The sequence below is a fragment of the Euprymna scolopes genome, chromosome 10, assembly GCF_053919585.1.
Source record: "Euprymna scolopes isolate OS-2025 chromosome 10, ASM5391958v1, whole genome shotgun sequence".
Classification (NCBI taxonomy): domain Eukaryota; kingdom Metazoa; phylum Mollusca; class Cephalopoda; order Sepiida; family Sepiolidae; genus Euprymna; species Euprymna scolopes.
In genome coordinates this window covers 112,065,565-112,079,464 of record NC_136491.1, presented here as the reverse complement: position 1 = coordinate 112,079,464, position 13,900 = coordinate 112,065,565, and the positions used below count along the sequence as shown (strand labels likewise).

Sequence of the window (13,900 nt, the reverse complement as noted above, 5' to 3'; positions counted from 1 at the left end):
AAACACCCTGTATTACTAAGCTCAACATATTGCAGACTTAGCACTTGCATAAGCCGACTCCAAATTATAAAAAGGATTCAACTATATAGCAGTAAAAAAAAAAAAAAAAAGAAACCTTAACCAATATTGATAAAACAGAAATTTTAAAACTATTCTGTGATCTGTTAAACCATGAAATTATATAGGAATAACAATGTATATAAAAAAGTACCCGTCGTTGACTGGGTTCAAAAACAGCCTACAGAAAATGGATTCTGATTTATGAAAGTATGATAGGTTATGAAAAGGAAGGGTTGTAAAGAGATAGCTTCGAATTTGGGGGTATCAAAACCAAAGCAAAATATGATGAAAGTAAAAATAAAATAGATAAACCCCATAATTTATTATACCATACCTGTTCACACTGAAACACTTATAACAATATTCTGTGGATCTATATTAAAAAACCTTGTTAAACTTTGTGACATATTTCCATTCTATGGAGGTCAGGCGCAAACGAACACACCATAATTTTATTATACCATATTTCTTCAAACTGAAACATAATTATCAAAGTATACTTACGCAGATAGATATGAAAAGTCTTTATTAAAGTTTGTGTCTATTTCCATTCTATGGAGACCAGGCACGAACGCAGACCCCACAATTTTATTATAGCATCCCTATTTAAGTTAAAACATACTTATCAAAGTATTATTATGTAAATATATATCAAAAACATTTGTAAACGTTTTTTTTTTAATTTTTAAATTTTTTATTTCCATACTTTGTGGACCAGGCGCGTACGCAGACCACACAATTTTAATGAATCATCATTATACCAAATCAAACCTACTCATCCCTGTGTCTCGATACATCTTCTATCCTTATATGTGATCAGTTTTCTATAATAGTCAACAATATAGGAATCTATTCGTGACCAGACACACACACACACAGACGTTCAGCTTTATATTTTATATAATATATTATACTATAATATAAAGCTGAATGTGTGTGTGTGTGTGTGTGTGTGTGTGTGTGTATGTGGTCACGAATAGGCTCCTATATGGTTGTCTCTTTTAAAAAACTGATTACATATAATGATAGAAGATGTATCGAGACACAGGAATGGGTATGTTTGATCTGGTAGAACGGTGGTTCATTAAAATTGTGGGATCTGCGTTCACGCCTGGTCCACAAAGTATGGAAATAAAAAATTAAAAAATAAGGTTTACAAGTGTTTTTGATATAGATGTACATAATAATACTTTGATAAGTACGTTTTAACTTAAATAGGGATTGTATAATAAAATTGGGAGGTCTGCGTTCGCACATGGCCTCCACAGAATGGAAATAGGCACAAACTTTAATAAAGACTTTCATATACATCTGCGTAAGTATACTTTGATAATTATGTTCCAGTTTGAAGAAATATGGTATAATAAAATTATGGGGTGTTCGTTCACACCTGACCTCCATAGAATGGAAATATGTCACAAAGTTTAACAAGGTTTTTTAATATAGATCCACAGAATATTGTGATAAGTGTTTCAGTGTGAACAGGTATGGTATAATAAATTATGGGATTTATCTATTTTTACTTTCATCATATTTTGCTTTGGTTTTGATACCCCCAAATTCAACACAAATTTAAAACCCTTCCTTTTCATAACCTATCATACAATCAGAGTCCATTTTCTGTAACCTGTTTTTGAACCCAGTCAACGACGTGTACTTTTGCTAGTATATATATATATATATATATATATATATGTGTGTGTGTGTGTGTGGGGGGGAATTTTCAGCATGTGACTTTTTCTATCTTACAATGGCACCAAGATTGTTTCAATCCATTCAAAATGTTGCTTAAAATAAAGATCTTTCACATAGGCGCGTCTTGAACTGTGACAGGACCACAAAATAAGTAAATCCTGATTCACATATTTAAAAAAAAATATAAATTTTGATTCAGTGCAGATAAAAAAAAATTCCAAAAGATAAAAACTTACCAGAAGTCTGTCGGATTTTTGAAGCTTTATGTTTTCTTCTTAAGATTGACTTGGGTTTCGCCTTCCTCATCAATGTTGATTGTCCACTCGTGTCCAAGTCTGTCCGGTCGCTGTTTTCTGAACTGTATTCCACTGGTTCTGATTCTATATTTCGTCCCTGGGTCGAGGAGGAGCGATTATGTGAGGACCGATGCACAGCAGGCTGCCATAGCAGACTGTCATCCCCAGGAAGTTGGGAATTTAGTGATGCGGCCTCTGTACTCTGTGAGGATACTTCCACTAGGCCCAAAGAGTTGCGACGTCTTTAATTGGAACAAAAACATTCAGAGAAAAACAAAAGAATGAAAAGAAGATCAAAATGAAAACAAAGTTTGGTTTGATTCAAATCTTTTTAACAGTTATTTAATGTCAACACACTTATAATAATAAACACGATTTCGTCGATTATCAACATTATTTAATCTTTTGATTCATGATATTTTGAAATGCCATATAAAAAGAGTTACACAAGCGACTAGAGACCGCTTGTGAATTTAATATTCCCGTGAAAATTCCTCCTTCATAGGAAGTCAGTTCAGCCTGCCTAGGGTGAATGCCACTTTGGTTCAGTAATATATTTTAAAAGTTTTTCATATTATAAATGAACTAGGCCATCTTTTGGTTCAGTATTTGTTACATATCTGTGACAATAAAGATGAACCTTTATCAGCTGAAATATAGACTGTGATGCTTTGTATATTGTGCATACCCATCTTCTTTATGTATCAGATCTGTTTTTCACAAACATCGACGAGTAAGGCTCACCAGTCTCCTCTGCATTCGAATTGATGTTCTTTGCAGTATAGTACCTAGAGTAGGTTGCAATTACTTGCTATGGGGGAAGTGCTCATACAGAGTGGGTAGTCTTAGTAATTGTGTGTGTGTGTGTGTGTGTGTGTGTGTGTATGCGTGTGTGTGTGTGTGTGTGTGCGTGTGTGTGTGTGTGCAAGGCACTAACCCTATTTGCGGCTAACCGGCTTCCTTTGAAGGAGGAAGTTCCATGGGAATGTAAAATTCACAAGCGATCCCCAATCTCATGTATATTCCCATTAGGGGAGATGGGGACGTTAGGTTTTTGCAATTCTTGCAGAGAGGTGTCGATGTCTTCCTACATACAGTGCCTGGAATTCCCAAATTGGTCATCCAATCTCAACGTTGCTTAACTTCAGTGATTTGACGGGAACCGGTGTGTCAACATGATTATACCATTGTAGCTCAATCAGTATCATTTGCCTGTTACAATGAAGAGTTGATAAATTCCAGAAGAATTATCAGACTGCTCAACAGTTTATCCATCATCTGTCTCCCGTGACTTCATGTATCCTGGTCGGAGGGAGAGGGGAGAAGGCTAAGTGGGTACTCGATCTTGCTCAAGGGTCTCCCACTGGTTAGCAGAGGGAAGGAGGTGATTTACTGCTTCTGCTTGTAGAAGTGCTTCCACTCTGCCAATCTATGCAGCACTAGTATTAATCGTGTATACAATTCTCAAACTGACATCAAACTGTGAACATTGTCTTTATAGACACACGACAGTCCTTATCCATAAAATTCTTTATTTGGCCAATCAACTCTGGTGTTCTGACTTCCTTACTCCTCCCACACTTCTCATCATCTCTCACAGACTCCCTGTCTTCCTTGAATCTCTTATGCCACTCAAAAACTGATGCTCAATTCATACAAGATGTCCAACAACAGTCTGAAGCATTCCATACGTTTCTATGACATTTTCGAAGTTTAAAACAGAATTTTATTGCATATCGTTCTTGTAAATTGCCCTCACGTCCAGATTGCATTTTTGAAATTCACCAGCTGTGACAATCAGGTTTTAGTAGGGTGTATTCCAATTCCTGCTATAGCTGTTCATTTGAACCTGAAATCGTAAAAATTAGTCAGTTATTTAATAAGATATACAACAATAACATACTGAATCAACAAAAGTCTATGACAATTTTAAATGCTTGTGCAAAAACGTCTGGGAACTTATTTAAGACACTTCGTATAAGAAGCTATTTTAGCTTAAAAATAGACAGCCATTTCGATGCAAAGATCATTCCTGAAATCGAATAGATTGAGACAGTGGAATTTACATGTGATTTATCCGGTGTTAGATCATAGTTAAATTACACAAAATTATATTAATTTTCAAGACTTTAACATTTTTTTCTCATTTTATGGTCCATTAATGAGAGCTTAACATAATAAAATAAACACTTTATGAGTTCAAAAAGTACAAAGTGAACATTGAAAAAGATGGACAACGTCGTCATCATCTTAACATAATAAAATTAACATTTCTGACTACTATCAGAGGATTGAAAAAATTGGTAGTGGTGGTGGTAGTGGTGGTAGTAGTGGTATTGGTAGTAGTGGTATTGGTAGTAGTAGAAGTAGTAGTAGTAGTGGTGGTGGTAGTGGTGGTCATCATCATCGTCATCGTCCTACTCCTCCTCTTCCTTCTCCTCTGGTTTTTATATTTCAGATGCTGCAAATGTTCCGGAGTCTGCAGTAAATAACACCAGGCAACATCTCACACTTGCACTCCAGGGTTGATACCAGTCATGTTGCAAAGCAGCTGTATACACTCAAGCCAGGCTTTCTTTGGTCTTCCGCATACACATTCCGACCTGGAGTATCCATGTGTATTATTGAGTTGATGCAAGTGGTGGCACACTGTACATGGTCAAACATCCTGAGACGCAGAGCATGTATGGATTCCAAATCCCACCAATACTAAGCTCCTCATTGTCATCATATCGTATGGATGTAAAGATTCTATTGTTGGCATTGGTTTCTCCAATGTTTTTCTTGTCAGAATTCTTTCTAGAAAGGCATCATGGATTACAGGAAGGACCACCTGAAGGTTACCAACATCCTAAGTGAAAGTAATTTAATTGGAGCACCCAAGTCGTCAGTCTGTGTCATTAACTACTAGACCACTGTCATCTACCAAGCTTCTAATAGAATACAATTGAACGGATTCTTTCTTTGAGTTTGCTGCTGATTATAACATGGTCATTATGCCAATATGGAATGGATAAAATTTTACTACTTAGAAGGATGGTTTGATAAAAATTTGTTCAGATTGGACTTGAAGACGACCATGTTGTAGTCTACAGGTAAGCAGTCCCAAAGTAATGTGTTATTTAACCATTGCTAACTCTTAGACAGACAGACAGACAGACAGACAGACATATGTCCCTTCTATTCTTATATATCTATATAAAAATAATTTGGAAACTTACTTGTGAGACAGACCTGGAACTCTTGGAGAATTATCAATGGTAAGTCCATCGGAACTCTCCATGTTTACTCGTTCAACAGACGAAACTCTGTGACTTCTTGAAGAAGTTAGTTTCATTCGATTGGTAACAGAAGGACGATGATGATGAGGTGCACCATTTAATTCATCAAAGATTCCGCTGTCAGGAACACTAGTCGGGCTGCTTACTTCTCCACTCTTTAAAAAAAAAAGAAGAAAAAAGAAAAAGTAGATAATCCAATGAAACCAGATAATCTGTTTATTGTTTGCAATGCTTAAGATCAGTAGTGAACCTGAAACCTTATATAATCTGTAGATATTATGTTTCTGAATTTTTAAGATGAGGATTGGTTATTCGTATTATTTGGAATTTTCAGACTACTGTTCTCATCTTGAGTGTCATTTTCACAAGGTTTCGGTCGATGTAACCTTCGACCTCCGGCCTCCGCCCTTCCTGTGGTGTACATTGTCACACTCACGAATCTTTCTGCTGAGCTTGGAAATCTGCACAGATTCATAACTGATAAAGCATTATTTTTTTAATTACATTTTCACCCCAAACAAGGCACATTGCGACTTTGATGTAGGGGGCTACTATCAGGGACCTAAGTTGCAGGGGTACTATGTAGGGATTTTAGCAGCAAGATGTCTGTTCACATTACACTTGAACTTCTGCATGTCAGTACAGTTGGGGAAGTAGGAAACCGGAAGAGAATTCCAAAGTCTTGCAGTTCTGAGGAAGACGCTATTAGAGTAAAAGGAATCTCAATTGTGTAGGGGTGGGACTTCACTGCTCGTCGGGTTTTTCGGGGGTATTTTCGTCTAGGGGGTACAAGAACTTGTAGTTCGTCAGAGCATCCACCATTAAAATACTTATAAAACAGGCAGAGGGCTGAAGTTTAGATGATAGTTCGGGACCTATTAGGTTAGCGACTCTTTTGGACCTTGTCCAGGAGCGAGAGACTAGTAGCAGATGCACCAGCTCAAATGTGACAGCAGTACTCCATACATGGGCGAACGGTGGCTTTGTAGAGGTACAGAGGTACAGGATACTTTCAGGCGTAAGTAATTTTCTAGCAAGATAGAGAGAGCCCCCCTTCTTTGCAGCAGCCTTAGCAATGATCTAGATATATCTATTCCAACTCACGTTTGCTGTGAATGCTAAGCCAAGGAGCTTGAACGAAGTGCTCTCAGTTAAAGTATCTCTAGCCATAGCTATTGGTGGTGGGTAATGTTTCATGTAATTATCAAAGAAAACGAGCTTTGTTTTGGTAGCGTTCAACGTTACCATCCATTTTTCACCCCATTCCACTACAGACTGAAGGTCTTCCTCTAGGGTTTCGGCCGTTACCTTAGATATGTGCGCATTAGTTTTCCCCACGAGCATGTTGTCGTCAGCAAATATACCCATCTCAGAGACAATTTTATCAGGTAAGTCATTTATGAATATCAGAAATAATAAAGGTCCAAGGATCGATCCCTGAGGTACACCCACATTTATATCATCGAGGGCAACCTGGATTCTTCTCTCATTTAAGTAAGTCATTTGGTAAAATTCAGTTGTAAGTTACACTCTTCTGGGTGTTGAAGGGGCAATCCTCGGTGTGAGTAATACTAAGAATGCAACTGCAAATTACTCATGATTTATACTTGATCAGGGTTGATGCAACAAGATCATGCTACCCCTGTGAATTAAATAAAGTGTTCCATATCTGAAAACTGATTATTTCCTTTGAAATATATTTATTTACAGAAACTTTCTTTTACAAATATAATAAATTAAAATAAATTAAATATCTTCATTTACAGAAATAGTTAAAAATGAAAATATTTTTGATGAATATAATTAATTACATAAATAAATTAAATAAATGGCGTATAAAATGAATAAATGTTTACTTAACACTGTTCAAAAGATTTCAGGTGGGCGATGGGCAAATTTATCATATAGGAGGTCACTGAGACTCTTCAAGGGGTGTTGAAAGACTGAGAGCTTCTAGTAACATTACTAGGTGTTTCTCAACCCATTTTCTTTGGGATTCACAATTCATGTGGAAATTGATTGCATCACATTTATTTTTAATTGGAAAAATTAATTAAAGAAAAATATACTGTTGATAAAACGTCTTCAGTGTTTCCTGAATCTGATCGATTTCTGATTCACATTTGCAACAAGACTTTCTCATCTGTTGAATGGAATAGAAACTGAATGGACGTAGTGAAAAGTGGTGATCTAAGACTTTTTTCTTTTTATCAAATATGGAACCAAATATTCCAAAACTTGTTGCTGATCATCAACAACAATCTGCACATTGATCGATGATTCCTGTGATTATTTTTATTTTTATTTTATTGATTATTGTAGTAGCAATGGTATGATATATTAATTGACCCACTTGATTTATAGTTGTTATTGTTCCCATTTGATCGACAGAGAAGAATTTTGTTGAATAAACTATATGAATATTCAATTACTTATTTTCATTTTAATTATGTACTATCACTACTACTAGCATTATTATGGTAGGATGCATGTAGGGTGGGAGCGGTAGGAGGCATTCGAGTGTTTTGGGAGAGGGAGGGGCGTTTGCCAAAAAAAGGTCGGAAAGCCCTAATCTAACGCTCCTCCTTCACTTTCGTAACACTTTACAAAAGTACTCAGATCCCAGTCTTTCGGGATAACCTCTTTTTTATGATCTCATTTGTCAGGTTTGTGATCATCTTAATTTGCCTAATCCACAGTCTTCATTTTCTTGGAAGAGACTAATAAAAAAAAATATAAATAAAAAAAGGTACCCCTGCTTTCCAACTGACTACAATATGCTTGTCTTCAAGGCTAATGTGATCAAGTTTTTGATGAGCCATCCCCTTAAGTAATCTAATTTACCAAATTTCTGCTACTAACGATTACTACGATATTGTCCCATTGGCTACTGTACACTCATTAATCCTTATCCTCGAGTGACTTCCAGGCTTTGATAAGTGGTGACTCCTTTGTAAAGAAGAAAAAAAAGGTATAAAGCCCCTCTTTCTTCACTCATTATCCAGTGTATTCTGAATAAGAATATTTTTAATTTCCACTCGCCTTTTTTTTTTTTTTAAACACATTTAAATATTAGGTCTGCATACTGGTTTCCATTTTGATTACGGAATCGGAGAAGATAACTCTATCTTATTGTCAAGCCCTCTTACTGTTACTAGAATCATCAGTTTCTGCTTTGATTACTAATGACATAGTCCTGGATATGACCTTAAACTATATCCAGCGGTGAGGCCCCAGCTTGCGGGCTTTGAGGAGTGTGGAGCCACCCTTTAATTACCATTGCTCCCATGTCCACTGTGGCCTGGAGTGGTAGTACCTGTTAGGGTCCCAACTATGGGTTAAATAGAAACCGACTTGAAAGCAACAAATATATTCTATTAAAAATTTTTCTTCAAAATTTTTGGATTCGTCATTAAATAACCCGAAAAGGGTTGATATGCCATAAAACAAAAACAACCAACCAACCAACTAATGACATAGGCAGAGTCGGAGGAGATAACTTTCTCTTATTGGTTAGAACTCTTACTGCTACCAGAATTACTGGTTTCCACTTTGATTCCTAATGTCATAAATGGAGGAGATCACCCATTCTCATTGTCAAGCCTTAATGTTAGCAGAAACACGTGTTTAAATATTTTGTAGGGTACATAAATTTTAGCTACACCGTTTATTATAATATAAATTTCGTTCAATACAAGCCCTTGGTCTCTTCTGTTCATCTTGTCCATTCACAGTTGTCTTTTAAAAATCCCTGACAAAATATATAAAATTGAAAAAAAAAAAAATTTCTTTTACCTTTTTTTTGGATGATTCACAGGAGTCTCTTGGCAATGATGGTAAACTTCTAACAATTCTATTGATTCTTTTATCGAATGGCTTCATCTGAGATGAAGTGGTTTGCTGGTGGACATGAGGCGTAATGGAAGTGCTCATTTTATTCATTTCTTGAAAATAAAATAAAATTAATTAATGCTTTAAAGATTTTATAAATAATAGTATATATATGAAATGTTCTTGGTTTAGGGCAACAAAATTAAAGAAATAAAAAAAAAAAATTCGTTTTTGCAAGCCAACAGTCGCCGGATTCGAGATCAGCACTGTCATCAATCTTCATCTTTCTCTACCTCTCCCCGACCTAACCTGTCAACTCCTTTTATCTCCCGAGTGATTTCGTGTGATTTCACGTGACTTCCACCAGAACACACCTTTTAAAAGTATGGGCGCCATCTTCATTTCTCTCTCTCTTTCGCCCAACCTCGCCTGACACACACACACGCGGTAAGACTTCTGTTTGTTTGATCTTTTTCCCTTTTTTATTTTTTTATTTTTCTTCTGCTAAATTTAAACAACATGCCTCCCTGATCTCTGGATCACATTTCATATCCACTGTGGCGGTCGTATTTCCTTACTTGGTCTCTGAGGTGTCTCGCCATCCTCCCATTGCACATCGCTTTCCACCATTTCATTTTCCACTGGTTTAATATCAAGAATATGTCTCGGTACTCTGTCTACCGCAATGTTGTTGCTAGTATTATTCCCGGTTATGCGTTCTCTGTGTGGGACATAGTGCCCCCAGGGGGTTTCACCCATACTTCATCACCGAGTTTGATGGTCCCTGTTGTCTCCGTCTTCCTGCTTTGCTAGGATACCTCCAGGAGTACTTGAATATTGACAGGTGTGGAACTGTCCCTTGCTCTTGCCCCGATCTAGGCAACATGATATACCAATAGACAGCTTGCTCAGGCGAAATGTTCCCTCTCTCTGCCACTGCCTTTATTTTCCGGTGGTTTCTTTTTACAATCTTGTTGCCACTGGGTCTATAGGCAGCTCTGAAGAATTGACGGCCATTCCATTTCTTTAGCACATCCGCAACTGTTGCTGATCTAAATGCAGTACCATTGTCGGTTAGAAGCTCTTCCACTGGACCGCGCTCCAGAAACACCACATCAAGGGATGCTATTTCACTGCCCATTTCACTTCACGGCCTTTTCCATAGGGCAAAGTGCCCGGGGCCACAGTCGATCATTGTCATTTAAAGCCCACCCCTGTAATGGGTGACATCAACTGTGAGTTTTTCCCAGGTTCCAGTCACACCTAGTTCTCCAGCTTCGTGCGCCTTTAGAGCAGAGTTAATTGACTGACACTTGTCACAAGTCCTGATCACTTGCTTCACTTGTTCTTTTGGGACACTCAGATCAACTTTTCTCACCAGGTACAATATCCTCTCTACTCCCATATGATGCAAATTGTGCAACTCTCACACTTCAGAATTATCCAGATGAGTCACTGCAGTAATATGCTCTTTTGTTGATACAAGCCAGCTTTTTCTCACTCTTGTGAGACCATCCGCTCTGTTCTTCCCAGAGACCACCATGATTATGCGAAGCTTCATAGAAAACTCCTGCATCAGCTCAGCCAGCATCCTGAGCCTGTGCTTCACTAGTATCTCTGCTGCCCCTTTTGTCCTTATCCTTTTGTCATGTGAAATCATCGATTTGTACCAAGCAAACACACTGGCAGAGTTTGTTTTCACACAGATGTTGCATAGGCCTCATTTTAAGGCCAGATTCACTCCTTTGATTACTGCATCCAATTATGCTACATTGATGTGGCTAGCATCATCCTTCTTTCTTAGCCAGGTCGCATCCTCTGTAACCACTCCACCCACTTCCAAGACGACCCCTGTTGCAATACTGCTTGAATCACACCACATGACTCCATCCAGTGTTCGTGGCACATTCAACATTCCTCAAACTGAGTCTTGCCTTTCCACTTCTTTCAAGACCTCTTCTCTTTCAGTTTGTTGTACGCCTCAAACAGCCCTTCCGCAAATGCCTGGATCAATCTGGCTATGATTGTCTCAGCGTCCTCCTGTTCACGGGAGCTCAGCTCCAAATATAAGGCTAGCACATCACCCTTCAGGAACAACGGTATCACTGTGGCAATGTCGCCTATCTTTTGGAGCTTTGCCACTAGGTCCCCTTTCTTTAACAAAGCCACCACATCACCTTCGCCACTGAACGGCTTTATCATGTTGTTCAGGCCAGTAGCCATCACCGAAATAGCTTGAAGTGTTCTTGGTTTAGGATAACAAAAGTAAAGAAATAATTAAAAAAAAAAGAATTCGTCTTTGCAAGCCAACAGTTCCAGATCACCACTGTCATCAACCTTCGCCTCTCTCTACCTCTCCCAGACCTAACCTGTCAACTCCTTTTAAATATGTCTTCCGTGCGATTTCGTGTGACTTCCACCAGAACATACATTTTAAAACTATGGGTGCCATCTTCATTTCTCTCTCTCTTTCGCCTAACCTCGCCTGACACACATGCGATAAGACTTCTGTTCGTTTGATCTTTTTCCCTTTTTATTTTTTTTCTTTTCCTTCTGCTAACTTTAAACAAGAAAAAAAACTTTTAAAAAATAGTACATGGTGATGCAGAAGAACAGGTCACTCGAAGTGTGCAGAAAATGGTGTAAAATAAAACTTTGCATTTGTATAAAAATATTCCACTTACTAAACTGGACTTCAAATTCAAGTTTTCAAATCAAATTGGTGTAAAAGAGAATATGTAAAAGTTTTGTACACATTTTTTATTTTAAAAAATATACTTTATAAAAATATGTAACACTTGATTATTTTTTGCATAAAATAATAAATAAAATGTTATAAGTTTACGATTTTGAGTTTGTTTTTAGTATTATTAAAAAATATAGTACTTTATGAAATATTTATTGATAAAAATAATATATATTAATAAAACCAAAAATCATTTATTCATAAAGTAAGACATTTTTTTTATATAATACTAAAAACAAATTCAAAACTAAAACAGGAAGTCCGGTTTAGTAAGGGGAACATATTTATATTAATGCAAAGTTTTTATCTGACACCGTTTCCTGTGGACTTTGAGTCGCCTGTTCTTCTACATCACCCTAATTTCTTCTTTAATGATATGTAAAGAGGAAAATATTAAAAAAGAAAGAATCTGGAATGGCAATAGTAAAAGAAAAGATCTTACAAAAGGGAAATAACTCTAGTTAATTCAAATCAAGTTTTAATTTTATAAGTTTGATACATTTATTGAGGATCATCAGCACTTGTGATTCCTCGACGTGCATACCCCCTAACTAACCTGACAAAATCTCACCCCTTCATTTTTGGGATTCTTAAATGCCGGAAAGCTTTCTCTTTCTACTCTAATAGCTTTTTCTCTCAGACTGCTAGACTTTGGAATTCCCTTTTTTTTTTTTTTTTTTTTTTTTTTTTTTTTTATTCAATTTTCACCCCAAACAAGGCACAGTGCCACTTTGAAGCAGGGGGCTACTATTAGGGAATTAATTAGCGGGGTCATTATGAAGGGAGAAGAGTAGAAAGATGTTTGTTAACATTACACTTGAACTTCTGCATATCATTGCAGTTGGGAAAGCAGAATCCCGGAAGGGAGTTCCAAAGACCCGCAGTTCTGGGGAAGAAACTATTGGAGTAAAAGGCTTTCTTGCACCTAGGGATCTCCACTGTAAAGGGATGAGACTTAGTAGCTTGTCGGGTTTGTCGGGGGTAGTTACGTCGGGGAGGTACAAGTGTTTGCAGTTCGTCAGAGCATTCACCATTAAAGTATTTGTAGAACAGGCAGAGGGATGCAACATCTCGTCGATGGGACAGAGGTTGAAGCCTAGATGACAGTTCAGGACCTATCAGGTTTGCGACTCTTTTTTGAACCCTGTCCAGGAGCGAGAGACAAGCAGCAGATGCACCAGCCCAGATGTGACAACAGTACTCCATACATGGGCGAATGGTTGCCTTATAGAGGTATAGGATACTGGCAGGCGTAAGTAGTTTTCTAGCACGGTAGAGGGAGCCAACCTTCCTTGCAGCAGCCTTGGCAATGCTCTCAATGTATCTATTCCAGTTCATATTCCCTGTAAACGTTAGACCGAGGAGTTTAAAAGAAGTACTTTCAGGCAATGTGTTCTTGGCCATTGCTATTGGTGGTAGAGAAGGTTTCTTGTAGTTATTGAAGGAAACAAGCTTAGTCTTAGCAGCATTGAATGAGACCAACCATTTTTGTCCCCATTCCACTACGGATTGGAGGTCATCCTCTAGTGTTTCTGCCATTTTCTTGTTTCTCTGTTTCCTGCTTCCCTGACTGTACTAACATACAAAAGCTTAATATAATGTAAATAGTCATTTTGTAGACATTATCTCAAATAGTAGTCCCTTACTTCTAAGTGGCAATGCACCTTGTTTGGGTTGAAAAAGAGTTTTTAAAAAAGGCCAAAAATTAGTCTAGGATGAGGGCTTATGAGATGGGATGATTGTTAATTGAAATTGATCAATGCAATAAATTAAGTTTGATTTCTTATGGGACGGTTTATGACAAGTTTTGGTCTGCAGGAAAGCAGTGCTGCAGTAATGTGTTCCACAGACAGGTAACCTGTGTAAAGAAGCTCTGTCCATGGAAATTTTACTTGAAACTAAATAAATGGAGGAGAAGTTGTTTTTTTTCCGTTGTGGTTGCTGGTCGAGTTCTTATGGTAAATGTCTTACAAGGAGCAAACAGAGATTGG

The 13,900-nt window shown here is 37.4% G+C and overlaps 1 protein-coding gene across 1 annotated transcript in view; it reads right to left on the bottom strand.

Moving 5' to 3' along the window:
- The window catches only part of LOC145286212 (uncharacterized), a 101,433-nt gene that overhangs the window by 18,302 nt on the left and 69,231 nt on the right, over positions 1 to 13,900 (bottom strand). The window contains exons 10-12 of the mRNA XM_080135013.1: positions 9,128 to 9,276; positions 5,273 to 5,487; positions 1,992 to 2,293 (exon numbers count right to left, since the gene is read on the bottom strand). Coding sequence (XP_079991139.1) covers positions 1,992 to 2,293; positions 5,273 to 5,487; positions 9,128 to 9,276 — 666 coding nt within the window. The remainder of the gene's footprint in view (positions 1 to 1,991; positions 2,294 to 5,272; positions 5,488 to 9,127; positions 9,277 to 13,900) is intronic.